A 15554-nucleotide genomic window follows, 5' to 3' on the forward strand; every position below is an offset into this window, starting at 1 on the left:
TCAGTTCCTAATCCTACAAATACCATTTTTGTTACAAATGGGACATCATTTAAATCACAGATGTCAAAATAAAGGCCCGGGGGCCAGATCTGGCCCGCCACATCATTTTATGTGGCCTGCGAAAGCAGCTCAAACATGAACTTCCACAATCCCTTCTAAAATTAAATTATACGTAATAAATACGAAATGTATTCTAAGCATTTGCTTGTTACCAAACCTCTCATGATAGTAACTTAAACAATAGTTGAATTAACAGTTATTCTTGACTTCTTTATGTGGTTTCAGTCATAACGGCCCTCCAAGTCAAACGGTAATTAAAATGTGGCCCACGCCAGAAATGAATCTGACACCCCTGATTTAAAGAAAAATGTGAGCATGTTGCAAACACTGGGAATCGAAGACCCAACCGCTGGATTTGGGACTTCAGCTTTCTACCACTGAGCTAACCCACCACAATGAACCTTTGGGTTGTTTTGTGTTTTTCCGCAAATAAGTTCTATATGGTGGTTAAAGAGTAGACATTGTTGCAAAAAAACAGGGATCGAACACTCAACCTCTGGTGTGGCACACCATCACTCTACCACTGAGCCAAAGCACCACATAGAGCAGTGGAGTTGTGTTTTTTATCAATCAACATGGTCGTTTTTTTCATCCAAGAACGCCTTCCTATACATGGTCCTGTTTTTTCCACTGAAAACACCTTACTCTACATTGGCGTTTTATTCTGCAAAAAACGGCATTAGTATACATGGTCGTTTTTTTTCGGCAAAAAAGTTTGTCCAGAAATACCTTACTATACACGGTCGTTTTTTTTCCGCAAAAAAAATCGTCCAAAAACGCCTTACTATACATGGTCGTTTTTTTCCGGCTAAAAACGTCTTACTATACATGGTCCTTTTTTTGGTTAAAAACGCCTCATTGTACATGGTCGTTTTTTTCGGCTAAAAACGCCTTACTATACATGGTCGTTTTTTTTCGGCAAAAACGTCTTACTATAAATGGTCGTTTTTTTCCGCTAAAAATTTCATCCAAAAACGCCTTACTATACATGGTCGGGGTTTTTTTCGGCTAAAAACGCCTTCTTGTACATGGTCGGTTTTTCGGTTAAAAATTTCATCCAAAAACGCCTTACTATACATGGTCGTTTTTTTCTTCGGCTAAAAACGCTTGACTATACATGGTCGTTTTTTTTTCCGTCCAAAAACGGCTTACTATACATGGTCGTTTTTTTCGGCTAAAAACGCCTTCTTGTGCATGGTCGGTTTTTTTGGCTAAAAATTTTGTTCAAAAACACCTTACTATACATGGTCGTCTTTTTTCGGCTAAAAACGCTTTACTATACATGGTCGTTTTTTTCGTCCAAAAACGCCTTACTATACATGGTTTCTTTTTTTTTCGTCCAAAAACGCCTTACTATACATGGTTGGGGTTTTTTTCGGCTAAAAACGGCTTCTTGTACATGGTCGGGTTTTTTTTGCTAAAAATTTTGTTCAAAAACACCTTACTATACATGGTCGTCTTTTTTCGGCTAAAAACGCCTTACTATACATGGTCGTTTTTTTCGGCTAAAAATTTTGTCCAAAAATGCCTTACTATACATGGTCGGTTTTTTCGGCGAAAAACGCCTTATAATGTAAAAAACGACTTCAATACGCCGTGCTTAACATGTTGGTCAAAGAAAGAAGGGATATGGTTGCAACCTCTGGGGATTGAACACCGAACTGCTGGTTTGGGAAACAGTTTCTCTACCCTTGAGCCACACCACCACATAGCTTCTTGTTAGTTTTGTGTTTTCTTCAATGAAGCTGCAAATGGTGGTTAACTGGTTAGTCGACAAAAAAATGTAATTAAATGACGGAGGCATTATGTTAGCAACTATAACTATACAAATGTGTGTAAAGAATGCTCTGCAAGGGAATCAATCACTCTGCTTGTTGCTGATCATTAGGTCCTCGTCACAATTCTGGACGTCAACGATTATCGGCCACGTTTCTCTGAGCGAGTATTCACCACCAGCGTGTTTGAAAACGAGCCCAGTGGAACGTCAGTGATCACAGTGAAGGCTTCTGACCTGGATGAAGGCGAGAATGGGGCAGTACTCTACAGCCTGCTCGGGGCCCATTCAGGTTTGAATATACTGTCAGAATTCAATTTGGTTATTTTCCTTTTATCTTTTTGTTTGACTGCTGGAACCACCAAGAGAAAATGTGCTCCCTCATATTCACGCTGTTGAATTTAAGATGAATGGATCACACCAAAACATGAGATGTCTGAATGATGGGCCAGTTCACTGGAAGGGCATCCTGAGGAGTTTTGGGTGTTGATCATCCTGAACAGCACAATTGACTGACCTCCAACTACTACTCCTAATCTGAATATATTTCCATCCTCAGTAGGATCAAATTCCCCGACCCTCTCTAATTAGAAACCAGATCCATATTGGGCAAGCTCGATAAAACACAGATTCCATCCATCACCCATGCACACTTACACACGTAGAGACATTAACCGCCAACCATTCACATTTGCTGTTCATTCACGCTGTCACTTAGTGAGATTTGAGCCCACATCGCCTGCACGAAAATCCGCCAAGTAAACCATAATACCATCAGTGGCATCAACCCCCAAAATACAGATCCAATTCAAACATGAACATTCATAAACACACAGTGAAATTGCAGAAATAACAGTGGTGTGGGAATCACCTTCATCTTCCCCTCCAACATACAATCCACATTCATGTTATGTAGTGTTAGGGTTTTTTTCATGTAGAATGTCATATCCAAACAATTTGACTGACAGCACTCATACACTGTTATTTGTCACGAAGTGTGTTTGTACCTTTTCCAGCGCCCAAGAGGTACAGGCATGTACCCATTATTTTGGGGTCATGTAACAAGATGGGGGAAACAGAAATGAGATGGAAAAGACTATAATAATTCACTTGTAATTCATCATTTATCCGCAAACTGTTTCTCTCTTTTCAGACGCCTTCTCTCTGGATCCAAACACAGGACTTGTGCGTTCTCGCCGTTTGCTTCAGTCGTCTGAGAGCTTCAACCTAACCGTGGTGGCCACAGACCAGGGGCGCCCCCCCTTGTGGGCAACCGCGGACCTCATCATTGCGGTCATAGACGTCAATGACAACCGGCCTGTATTTGTAAGACCAGCAAATGGAACCATTATCCATATCTCAGAGGTAGGGTCATGCTAACTATGACATTTTTGGGGGGGAGGGCGGGCTGCTTGAATTGGCCCTCTCATAGCAAGTTATTTGTAACAGTTGGTCGTTTGCATTCTGTTTTAATTTGATGCACAAAAGCTCTCAACAGGTGATTTCACAGCCAAATCGTCATCACTAACCAGCGCATCAACCTTTACTTCCTGTTTTGATGCCAAGTTGTGAGAGGAATTCAAATGTGCGTTCGTGCAAGGGAACTGGAGAAACCAAAATAGCTTTTAACCTTTCTGAATGTATTGCTAATGCATAATAGATATCGCCTTGCTCCACAATGAATCATGTGACAAATAACAATGCTAATTATGCAGCAAATTACAGAGACACTGGTTTTGCCTGCACCATTGACCGACAATATCAAATACAACATTACTGCAAATTATTACAAATGCTTCCAAGTACAGTTTAAGGATATAAATAAATGTAGCTCTTTCATCACATTTACTCATGCAATGCATTTGAACGGCGCAAATGTTTGTCAGTGTTTACGGCTTGTTTCCAGTGGGAAAAGGATCAGGTTACAGCTCACTGATTATGCATTGTTAAAAATATCCTAATAATAGCATTACGTAAATAATAAGCCTTTTGAATATTAATGTCTTGACACCTTTGTTGTTTTAGAGACGTTGTACATTCAAGATTGCTCTTTTGTATCCATATAGGAGCAGCCTCCGGGCCTGCCGGTGTACGAGGTCTATGCAACTGACTCAGATGAGGGCGTCAACGGAGAGGTGCGCTATGGCTTCCTGCAGACTGGAGCGGGCAGCAGAGACTGGGAAAATTTCCACATTGATGCCATCTCTGGAGTCATTACAACTACAGTCAAACTGGACAGAGAGAAACAGTCCCTCCACAGCGTGAGTGAAAATGCCCTTCTTCACTTAAGGTGAATCTTTCTAACTGTGCGCCAATGCTTCTTCATGCAGCTTTTCATTGTGGCTCGTGACATGGGCCAACCCGTGACTTATGAAACCACACAACCTCTGCTGGTGGCGCTGTTGGATATTGACGACAATGAGCCAGTCTTTCTCAAACCACCGGTGAGCGATGAGGCCTTAGTTCCCGCGGTGCCGGTTTTCCTTTAAAGGAATGGTCCTCCTTTGAATGTGGTGATGCGCATAGTTGAGCATTGCTTTGTGTTTTTGTGTTGTGCACCTCAGCGTGGCAGCTTGCCTTACCAGAAGCTCTCCGTGCCTGAGCATTCCCCTCCTGGGACTGTGGTGGGGAATGTGACCAGAGCTGTGGACGCTGATGAAGGCTCCAATGCTATTGTTTACTACTTTATTGCAGGTGATCCAGCCCCTCTCCTTCTCTTACGCCTGAGGCTAAATGATGCATAAATCACACAGCCTTTCTTTCCATGTCATCCCAAAGGGGGAAACAGCGATGGAAACTTTGGCTTGGGTCTAGACGGAGAGCTAAAGTTGTACAGGGAACTGGATCGTGAGGAAAACCCAGTCTATTCCATCATCATCAAGGCCTCCAGTAACAAGAATTGGAGTCCTTCCAGGGGTCAAAGGGTTTCGCGCGTCAAAGCCTTGGACCCCGCCCGAGACCCCAGCCTGCTGGAAGTGCGGATTGAACTGGAAGACATCAATGACCAGAAACCGCGATTTACCAAGGGAGAGTACACTGCAGGTCATCTTTTTTTTTTTTTCTAAATGTATGCGTCCCACGGTTTCTGGTCAACCGGTCACAAAACTTGTTCTTATTCTTTCTTGGGTGCAGGAGTGGCTGCTAATGCCAAAGTGGGATCAGAGCTCATTAAAGTGGTGGCAATCGATAATGACATCGGCAACAACAGCTTGGTGCAGTATCACATTGTTACCATCCGTTACTTCCCTTCTCAGAGCAACGGCAGTGAGGATGTTGGCAGCATTTTCATTATTGGTGAGCTTCCTTGTTTAATTTTGTGCCATATAGGGAAAATTATGTCTTTTTGACAAATCTTTTTACACATTGATGTAACCTCAACACAGACTTGTCGGCTACAGCTTAATGTACTCTAGCTCGGTGTAATCTTAAGTGCTCGAAAAAATATTTGCTATATCCAAAAATGTTCCTTTGCAAAATAACATGACATTTTTCTGTATTCTATTGAAGTGTTAGTCGGTTTTCATTTGTCATTTTACCATATTACATTACTGGGGGATTTATAATATATTAAGTAGCGATACAATGTGGGTGGGGTGTGACAGCAGTATGATGGGGAAAAAAATCATCTGGTGAGTAGTCACATTCAAGGACTTGTGCTTTTTGATATCTTTTTGCATCAACTGAATTAATGAGTTTTGTGATGTCCACAGGTTTGACAGATGGTATCATTCGCACGTATGATCTCTTCACGGCTTACAGTCCTGGATATTTTCAGCTGGAAATTTTGGCATGCGACCTGGCAGGACATAGCACCACCGCTAATGTCAATATCTACATCCTGCGGGACGACCAGAGGGTCAAGATAGTTTTCAATGAGATCCCTGATTTGGTCCGTGAAAGCCAAGATGATTTCATTAACTTGCTATCCAACATCACGGGCGCTGTTGTCAACCTCGATGACATACAGGTGAGGTTTGATTTTCATTTTGACGGTTAACTAATATGTTGTTAATATGTGTATGGAAATATTTACTCGTGTTGCCCTCTGTTTGCTTTGCCCCAGTTTCACATTGACAAGAAAGGCAGAGTGAATTATGCCCAGACAGACATGCTGGTACACATAGTCAACAATCAAAGCAACACCATCCAAGATGTTGAAAGGTGCGATATGAATTCCAAGCCCTACAAATGTTTCAGTCCAAAGCAGCACATAAAATAGTAACACCAACTCTGAATAAATATTGGTCCAACTGTTCTGCTACTTGTACATCAAACAGTTTTCCACTGTCAATCCATCCATCATTCGAGCCTCTGTCCCTTCCAGATATTTACTCTGGATAATTTAGTCTTGCCTTTTTTTTATTTATTTATTCCTATTATTCTGGGGTGCTTTTAGTTTTGAAACACAAGTTTGCAGTTGCACCTCAATTTACCTGTGCCATACAGTACATTACAATGAAAGTTTTCTGTTCTATTCTGTTCATTACTAACTTGCGTTTTCTTTGATCTGCAGAGTGATTCAGATGATCGATGAAAACAAGGAACAGCTTCGAAATTTGTTTCGGAAGTACAACGTGGTGGACGTTCAGCCGGCCGTCAGTGACAAGCTACCTGACGACATTACCACGCTGCAGGTCAGGTCAACCCGTAAAAAAAAAAAATTCTGCTCGTTTGTTGTGTTAAATTTTTATTTTGTCTGTCTGTCACAGCTGGTCATCATTATTCTGGCTGTGCTGCTGTGCCTGGCAGGAATATTGTTTGTCTCAATGAACTGGCATTATCGCAGAGTGTAAGAGTGTTTCAACATGTCACTCATTCATGGAATTTGTATGTCTGCTCTGTCACCTTTTAAGCCACGTTGCTACAGATTGTCCGAGTTGTGACATTTTTATGACCGTTGCAGGCATCAGAGGAAGCTCAAAGCTATCGTCGCAGGATCAACAGGTTTGTGTTCGTCCCTCAAACAGCACGTGGCCATACAGGGTGTCATACAAAGCGCGGTTCTGAAGTTGCAAGTTGTCTTTCCTCCCACATCCAGGGAACCAGGGTTTAATGGATATTCTGGACATGCCCAACACCAACAAATACTCCTTTGAGGGGTGAGCTTTTCATACAATCGAAATTTCAAGAACTTTCCAAAACATTTGTTACGATGCACTTTCCATTAATGCTCGTTTTAAACACCCCAACGACCCTTGTGAGGATAACCGGATAGGAAAATGGATGGATGGATTGATGGATGGATGGATGGATTAATGGATGGATGGATGGATGGATGGATGTCACTCAAATTAGATTGAGGACAATACGCACAGCCTTCAGGTTTGGAAATGGACACTCTTCCACATGAGCCATACTACTCCTGTGAATTAGTACATGGCTGGTGTCTCCAAAAGGAGAGGTCAAATATTTGGATCACTTTTTGGAGGTACAAGTATTCTGCCTCACACCAGCGTTTTGCTATGACAGTCGGAGTTGCTGTCTCCCAACCTGAAAGTTGTGGGTGCATTCCTCAACCCCCTTTTAAAACAAACTAATATTGTGTGAGTAAAATGTATTCAAAAACTGTCCTTGTAAAATGCATTTAGAATTTATGACTGAGAAATCTTTCCTGGGTTGTTTTTTTTTTCACTGTACTCGAGCAGCAGTAAATCTTTCAAATACTTGAGACTCCCATCAGTATAAAATGGGGGTGAGTAATAAAAGTTGAGTTAATCATTTGGAGTACCGTTAATCCACTACTTTGAGTAAAATTTACTCAAAATAATTTATTCTCTTCCAAGTGTAATTTTAGACTGTGACCACTGTATTTATTTTTATTTTTTAGTAAAATGTGCTCTTCCAAATTTACTGTGTATATGTCCGATTGATTTGCGACCAATCCAGGGTGTATTCTGATGCTTGCCCAAAATCAGCTGGGATAGACGACAGTTACCCAAGACTATTTCAGAAGTTCTCTTCAAAAATTGAAACACTGACAGTATATAATAAAGATTAATTAGACATTTTGGGACATGCTTTTCAGAAGGCCGATTCCTGGATAAATACTATCAAAGATCATCTTTCTAGTTGTTGTTTTTTTTTTTAGAGGAGCTAGTCAGCAGAATAACCTCTTCCTGTATCCAAAGTAGCAAGCATCTTCAAACCATCTAACAAGGAATGTTTTATCGAACCATACTGCATCACATGAAGTGGCAATACTAAAATGATTTAAAATGTGTTAATAATACATTTCTTTTAAAATATAACTTTAAAATCTCTCTGCAGAGCTAATCCCGTGTGGCTGGATCCATTCTGTCACAACCTGGAGCTAGCTGCTCAGGCGGACCACGAGGACGACCTGCCTGAGAACCTGAGTGAGATCACGGACCTGTGGAACAGCCCCGCATGCACTCATGTTAGTTCCAGCATGATTTCATTCATCATGCAGGGTGTCCGGAAAGTCTCTTTAGAATGCAATTTATTTATTACATAAGGCAGTGTAATGAACAAGTATCAGAATCAGAATCATCAGAATCATCTTTATTGGCCTAGTATGTAGAACACACAAGGAATTTGTCTCCGGTATAACACGCTGCACTAGTATCATCGTAAACAACAAAATCATTGAACCATTTTAGAGTAACCAGTAGTTTTGTAGTACCATTTTGTGGTGCAAGAAGAGTGACTATGTCAGTGGCTGTTTAAGGAGTTAATGGCTAGAGGGAAGAAGCTGTTTAAGTGTCTACTGGATTTGGTGCGCATGGATCTGTAGCGTCTGCCTGAGGGGAGTGGCTGAAAAAGGTGGTGGGCAGGGTGCGGGGGATCCAGGAGGATTTTCCGTGCCCTTGTCTTGATTCTTGCACTGTGCAAGTCCTCAAGAGTGGGTAGGGCGGTGCCAACGATTTTTTCTGCCGTCCTAACTGTCCGTTGAAGTCGGATTTTGTCCTTTTTTGTGGCGGCCCCAAACCAAACCGTGATGGAAGAACACAGGATTGATTCGATGACTGCCGTGTAGAACTGTCGTAGCACCTCCTGTGGCAGGCCATGCTTCCTCAGCAGCCTCAGGAAGTACATCCGCTGCCGGGCCCTTTTCAGGATGGAGATGGTGTTGACTTCCCACTTCATGTCCTGGGAGACTGTGATTCCCATGAACTTGCAGGTCTCGACGGTTGACACAGGGCAGTTGGATAGTGTGAGGGGCAACTGAGGAGAAGAATGTTTCCTGAAGTCCACGATCATCTCTACAGTCTTGAGCGTGTTCAGCCCGAGGTTGCGTCGGCCGCACCAGAGCTCCAGCTGCTCCACTTGTTGGCGGTACGCAGACTCGTCGCCGTCTTTGATGAGACCGATGACCGTGGTGTCGTCTGCGAACTTTATGAGTTTGACAGCTGGATCTGTTGAGGTGCAATCGTTTGTGTAGAGAGAGAAGAGCGGTGGCGAGAGGACACATCCCTGTGGGGCTCCAGTGCTGGTGGTGCGTATTGATGATGTTGTTGCTCCCAGTCTCACCTGTTGTGTCCGTCCCGTCAGGAAGCTGAGGATCCACTGGCAGATCGTAGGGGACACACTGAGGTGGAGTAGTTTGGGGGTGAGGAGTTCCGGGATGATGGTGTTGAACGCAGAGCTGAAATCCACAAACAGAATCCTTGCGTAGGTCCCTGTGCTGTCGAGGTGCTTGAGGATGTAGTGCAGACCTATGTTGACTGCGTCTTCCACAGACCTGTTTGCCCGGTAGGCAAACTGGAGAGGGTCCAGCAGGGGTCCAGTGACGTTCTTTAGGTGGTTCAGCACAAGGCATTCAAAGGACTTCATGACCACAGACGTCAGGGCGACAGGCCTATAGTCGTTCAGTTCCGATGTTGCCGATTTCTTGGGAACTGGGATGATGGTAGACTGTTTGAAGCAGTATGTGGAAATAATGACATTTGTACATGTCATATACAGCCCCATTTGTCCAAACACAGTATTTTGATTAATATTGCGTTTATGGAGTATAACTTAAACAACTAAATCTGCAATTTTATCCATCGTGGGGGGCAGCCATTTTGTCACTTGCTGTCAGATGAAAATGACATCACAGCTGCTAAGGGCACAAGTAATGACCAATCACTGCTCAGCGTGAAATGTCACGTAACCAAACTCATAAAGTTGGTGAGCCGTGATTGGTCATTCCTGAGCCCTGAGGAACTGTGATGTCATTTTTAGTGGACAGCAGGGGCAAGATGCCCCCCCCCCCCTGAGATGGACAAAAACGAGTGGACTTTGCTGCAGAATTCATATCCCACAATCGCACTGTTAATCCAAATGTCATGTTAAGACTAGTGCGGCAGCATAGAACACATTCTTGTAAATAAAATGTTGACTTAACTTCCCCTTTAAATGCCCAGTTCTGATCTTTAAACATTTTGAAAACCATCAAGTACCATTCAAATTAACATATCTCATCAATTTTGTTTGTAATAATTGTTTTGTATTGTAAAGAGAATGTGTGGACATGATGTGGTTTTGGTTCTGTGAGATATCATCCTCTAAGTTGACGTATTTTTTATGTCATTTTCACAGGGAACATTTGGTCGTGAGCCGCAAGCGAAGCCCGATGATGATCGTTACTTAAGAGCAGCCATTCAGGAGTATGACAATATTGCTAAACTGGGCCAAATCATGAGGGAAGGACCAATCAAGGTGAGACAGAGAATGTTGGATACACACTGAAATGTTCTGTCCAAACTCAAATGCCACTTGATCTTGTGTAATGCACACCCCGTCTGATTCTTCTAAGGGGAAACTATAATCTTCTCCAGTAACTTCCTAGAAGAAAACAGGAAATCAAGCAGAATGACTCAGCAGCTGATTCATCACTGCTCTGCATATTTTATGTTCAACATCTCTAGAGATACATGTGCTCCAAGAGTTTGATAATAACTGCCATCCCGTCAGGGTTCCCTGCTCAAAGTGGTCCTCGACGACTACCTGAGACTGAAAAAGCTATTTGCAGCCAGACTCGTCACTGTTTCCACCAGCCAGGGAGAAAACTCATCCGTCACTGAGGTGGGCTTGGTTGACTGCTGTGTGCTCCTGCTGCCTTGCGACAACGCTGCCTCCTTTGACTTTCCATCTGATCTGGCTTTTTCGTCACACCTTGGTGACTTGGGAGAAAAGTGTTGTCCTCACTACTTTATCGATACAGGACATTTCACCTGGCACGTTCTTCCAAGTGGCAAACCCTTTTCTCTCTCCGATGGCTAGTAGTATACAAACACTTTAAATGTCTTGAATAATGGTTCAGCCTTCTTCTTAGAGGCAGTCTTGCAGTCTTCTGTGTACTTTTTTTTTTGTTGCATCAACTCAATTTATCCACCTCGCCCACAGGTTCCCCTGGATTAATTTTGACTTTTGCAGCCTCAAAGTTTGTGTCATCATTTCAGATCAGCGGTAGTCAGTCACTTTTCTGACACTCAAAAGTATACTGTTACTATTGTTTACAAATATTGGACTATGAAATGGCCAAATTTAACCCTTTCAGGGACAGCGGTTACAACAGTGGACAGCTCATAGTATAATCAGGTTACAGGGCGCAGGAAAGGGTTAAAGTTGTTCATCCATGACTTTTGCGCCCTTCCACACTAAGCTCCATTCTACCTGTGCTTGATCCACTTCCAGCATTGGAATACATAGTATATGAGTGAAATAATAGAGGGAAGCTTTCCTTAGATTATTTTCATTCATCCATGTCTTTTCTACTTGGAATTTGGTTTTCCACACCAAGTCATGGTGGTTCAGCCCCGACCAAGCATTTTTGCATGAACTGATGAAGCCTGATTGGCTGTGTGTGTGTGGGGGGGGGGGGGGGGGGGGGGGAACTATAATATAAAAAAATAACCAGAGCAGTTCAGTTGCAATTGATTCAACGCCCTGAGAAGAGGGAAGTCGTCATTCCACACAGTGGGGTACAGCTGCATCATGGCCATAATCATAGTGATTGTTTCTATAAGATCTCCTTTATTTGTCCCACACTGGGGAAATTTACAGCCTCCAGCAGCCAGAATGTAGGTAGAAAGAAGAAAGAAGAAAAAACAAACAAACACCGTTCAATTAAGTGCAATATAAAGCTTTTCTGACCTTAGTCTTCCTCTGGAGACACGAGTGAACAACACTGCGTGTTTTCCGTGAAAAGGGTTTTTTTTTTTTGCATTTTGGAGAAATAGCAGTAACGCACAATACATTCATTCATTCATCTTCCGAGCCGCTTGATCCTCACTAGGGTCGCGGGGGGTGCTGGAGCCTATCCCAGCTGTCTCCGGGCAGTAGGCGGGGGACACCCTGAATCGGTTGCCAGCCAATCGCAGGGCACACAGAGACGAACAACCATTCACACTCACACTCACACCTAGGGACAATTTAGAGTGTTCAATCAGCCTGCCATGCATATTTTTTTGGAATGTGGGAGGAAACCGGAGCACCCGGAGAAAACCCACGCAGGCCCGGGGAGAACATGCAAACTCCACACAGGGAGGCCGGAGCTGGAATCGAACCCGGTACCTCTGCACTGTGAAGCCGACGTGCTAACCACTGAGCTACCGGGCTGCCCTTAACGCACAATATTTTTATACAATATCATAGGACCCATAGTAAGCGCAGCTAAAACAGAGTGTGCCATCTAACGGTGATTGACGATATTGCACTTTAAAACTACAATCGGGCCCTCAACTGAACTGTATTTCTAGAGTCAAGTCAACAGTATTTATAGAGCACTTTCAAACAGCCATCGCTGCATACAAAGTGCTGTACATGGAGCAATTTAACATGCACAATAAACAGTAAGGCAGCCACTTTAAAAAAACATCGCTGATACAAAGTTATGTACATAGAGCAAATATTATATACACAACACTAAAACAATAAATTAAAACAATAAATGAATAACGAAGCAAGTGCCCTGCGTATTTGCAGTTTGGCACCTATGGATTCACATATTCACAGATTGTTTTCTGTTTATTTCAATATTTCATCATTCATTCATTCATTCATCTTCCAAGCCGCTTGATCCTCACTAGGGTCGCGGGGGGTGCTGGAGCCTATCCCAACTGTCTTCGGGCAGTAGGCGGGGGACACCCTGAATCGGTTGCCAGCCAATCGCAGGGCACACATAGACGAAAAACCATTCACACTCACACTCACACCTAGGGACAATTTAGAGTGTTCAATCAGCCTGCCAGGCATGTTTTTGGAATGTGGGAGGAAACCGGAGCACCCGGAGAAAACCCACGCAGGCCCGGGGAGAACATGCAAACTCCACACAGGGAGGCCGGAGCTGGAATCGAACCCGGTACCTCTGCACTGTGAAGCCGACGCGCTAACCACTGGACTACCGGGCCGCCAATATCATATTCTATATTTTTCGGGGGGTGGGGGGTCCCGTTTTTCATCGATAACAGGTCGATTGTTAATCAGTACTGTAATATCTGTTTCTTGTATTTGTGTGACATCATAGGGAGGGGAGGAGCCAGGTTGGGGGGAATATTGGCTCCGGGAGAGTCTGAGTGTGGAGCGCATGGGCGTGAGTTGTGGCGAACAGCAACTCCTGAATGCGTGTGTTTATTACTTATTTTGTTATTAAAAATGATTAAGAGTATCAGCGACTGCGAGCATCCTTCTCTCCGCTACTGAGGGGCATTACAGTACGTTTTGATTTTTATTTTATTTTTTTAAATGCGGGCTGCCAATTGTCCATCCCTGCTTTTTCGTGTTAAAAGGTATCTTCGGGCGATAAAGGTGGCCTACACCCTGGACTTGCAGGTCACCAATTAATCACAGGCCACATAAAGTTAAAAGCATTGAACTGTACAAAATGTCTCGGTATGAAGAAGGGAAAAATATTTAAGGGAATTAAGACTGACGCCTGTGTTATTGATTCAATAACTCTGCACCAATTAAAATCAGGTCTGGCCATTCTGCACTCAATCTTGTTCCCCTTCCATGTTTATTTTTGACAACTGATTTCTCTCCTAAAAGTTTCCTTTCTTCCGTGTCTCTTCAACCGCAGCTTGTATTTTTGTGTAAGAAGCATCCTCATTCATTGTGCCACTTTCCTTTATGCCTCTGTCCATCAGCTGGTCCAGAGCGATTTGGACGATGATGAGGAAGAGCGTACGAGCATGGGTGGCCGTGGAACTCTGCGCTTCAAACACAAGCTGCCCATGGAGCTGAAGGGGCCAGAAGGTGTGCATGTGGTCCACGGCAGCACAGGTACCCTGCTCACCTCCGACCTCAACAGCCTGCCAGAGGATGACCAGCGAGCTCTGGCACGTTCTCTTGAGGCTCTTAACGCAGACGGTGGGCTTTACTCAGAGCGCAATGCTCGCACCGAGTCGGCCAAATCGACTCCGATGCACCGTCACAAGGACGGCGAGCTACGGGAGAGCCCCTTGGAAATCACTGAGTTATGACTAGCCGAGGCCTCGCTGGTCTGAGCCCAACCATGACTCAAGTGCGTGCGTGTGCTTGTGTCTCCACACCACCACCCTGACCCTGCTGCGAAGATACAGGAAAGACCCAAGAAGGAGCAGAGTGTTAGTGTGCCAGTCCAGAGCCCACTTGGGCCAAAACTCACATCTTGATTGGTCAAGGCGGATGGCGACCCTGCATCAAGATGTTTTGTTTCTCAAAATCAGAAAAGGAAAATGGTCAGCACGGTGCAGCAAGAACAAAATTTACAGGTGTCATCAAATTCCACCCAAAGAACGAAGGACCATTCATGTGGGAGAGACTACTACTGTATAAAAGAAGCAGGTGCTACATGCTGACTTGTTTTACTGAAGGCATATTTGGACCGCATCTAGGCACACAAACACAAACGCACATCTCCACGTTCAGACCAGCGAATGGCCTTCAATGGGAGACTGAATATTCCAACTCCTTTTCATAGTTTGAGTTCATTTGCAAGTGTAAAACCAGTGTATGTGAAGATGGAAAATGAAAATCTTTATTTTGAGTAATGATGGGTAATTAATGATGCAGTCTGACCGGAATGCCTCAAATAATCTCGATGCTTGAAAAAGTAACATTTCAATCTGCACTGTGGAAATTGTTGGCTCACATATGAAAGGGACCCACGACTGGACAAGCTGGAAACATGCCGGTCCACATTTCCATCTTAAGCACATTCTGAGTTTGTGGTTTACATGCAGAACCCTGACAACAAAAACACCTCAACGGATTATTCAAAGTTGATTTGGGGGCAAAAACCATGAGGAAACTTCAGTTGTCAAAGAAAATTTCACAATTTGAATTAAAAAGATATATATTAGCTGTTGTGTTTTATTGATATGAAGATGGCAGCTTGCCCACAAAGACTTTACACTGCCACCTGAGGGGAGTTACAGTCATGCTCAAATCGAGCCACGTTTACTTTATTTTTTTTTATCTCAAGCTAAGTATTGGAATTATATTTTCAAACATAAATGCCTGCTTGCCACAACAGGCAGGTTTATTTGGATGTTTGTGGGCGTACGTGTAAATCGTGCAATAGTGTTTTTCTTTTCTATGATGCCGTTTCTGAGTGGTGTGTTTTCAGTGTTCATTTTTATTCAGGTATTTTTGTATGTTTTTGTCTTTATTGTCAAGGAGCCCAGAGATCTGTGAGAATAAAATAAATAAATATGCAACCAGCTGTCACATTCTTAGTAGGATGACTCGAAAGTGGTTTGGTGTTGATAAAAATGGTCAATTAAATCATGTG

The 15554-nt window shown here is 43.3% G+C and overlaps 1 protein-coding gene across 2 annotated transcripts in view; it reads left to right on the top strand.

Annotated features, from left to right (window-relative positions):
- The window catches only part of cdh23 (cadherin-related 23), a 167102-nt gene extending 151637 nt beyond the window's left edge, over window positions 1–15465 (top strand). The window contains exons 52-68 of one of the 2 annotated variants that reach the window (XM_052080058.1): window positions 1949–2126; window positions 2988–3199; window positions 3901–4095; window positions 4165–4278; window positions 4399–4528; window positions 4613–4876; window positions 4967–5128; window positions 5545–5801; window positions 5898–5995; window positions 6348–6468; window positions 6544–6623; window positions 6738–6778; window positions 6873–6933; window positions 8102–8231; window positions 10379–10498; window positions 10754–10864; window positions 13927–15465. In XM_052080058.1, coding sequence (XP_051936018.1) covers window positions 1949–2126; window positions 2988–3199; window positions 3901–4095; window positions 4165–4278; window positions 4399–4528; window positions 4613–4876; window positions 4967–5128; window positions 5545–5801; window positions 5898–5995; window positions 6348–6468; window positions 6544–6623; window positions 6738–6778; window positions 6873–6933; window positions 8102–8231; window positions 10379–10498; window positions 10754–10864; window positions 13927–14262 — 2610 coding nt within the window. In that variant the 3' untranslated portion in view covers window positions 14263–15465. The remainder of the gene's footprint in view (window positions 1–1948; window positions 2127–2987; window positions 3200–3900; window positions 4096–4164; window positions 4279–4398; window positions 4529–4612; window positions 4877–4966; window positions 5129–5544; window positions 5802–5897; window positions 5996–6347; window positions 6469–6543; window positions 6624–6737; window positions 6779–6872; window positions 6934–8101; window positions 8232–10378; window positions 10499–10753; window positions 10865–13926) is intronic. The other variant, XM_052080059.1, reaches the window with a different exon arrangement.
- Window positions 15466–15554: the final 89 nt, after the last annotated feature.

This window comes from Hippocampus zosterae, chromosome 11 (genome assembly GCF_025434085.1).
Source record: "Hippocampus zosterae strain Florida chromosome 11, ASM2543408v3, whole genome shotgun sequence".
NCBI lineage: Eukaryota > Metazoa > Chordata > Actinopteri > Syngnathiformes > Syngnathidae > Hippocampus > Hippocampus zosterae.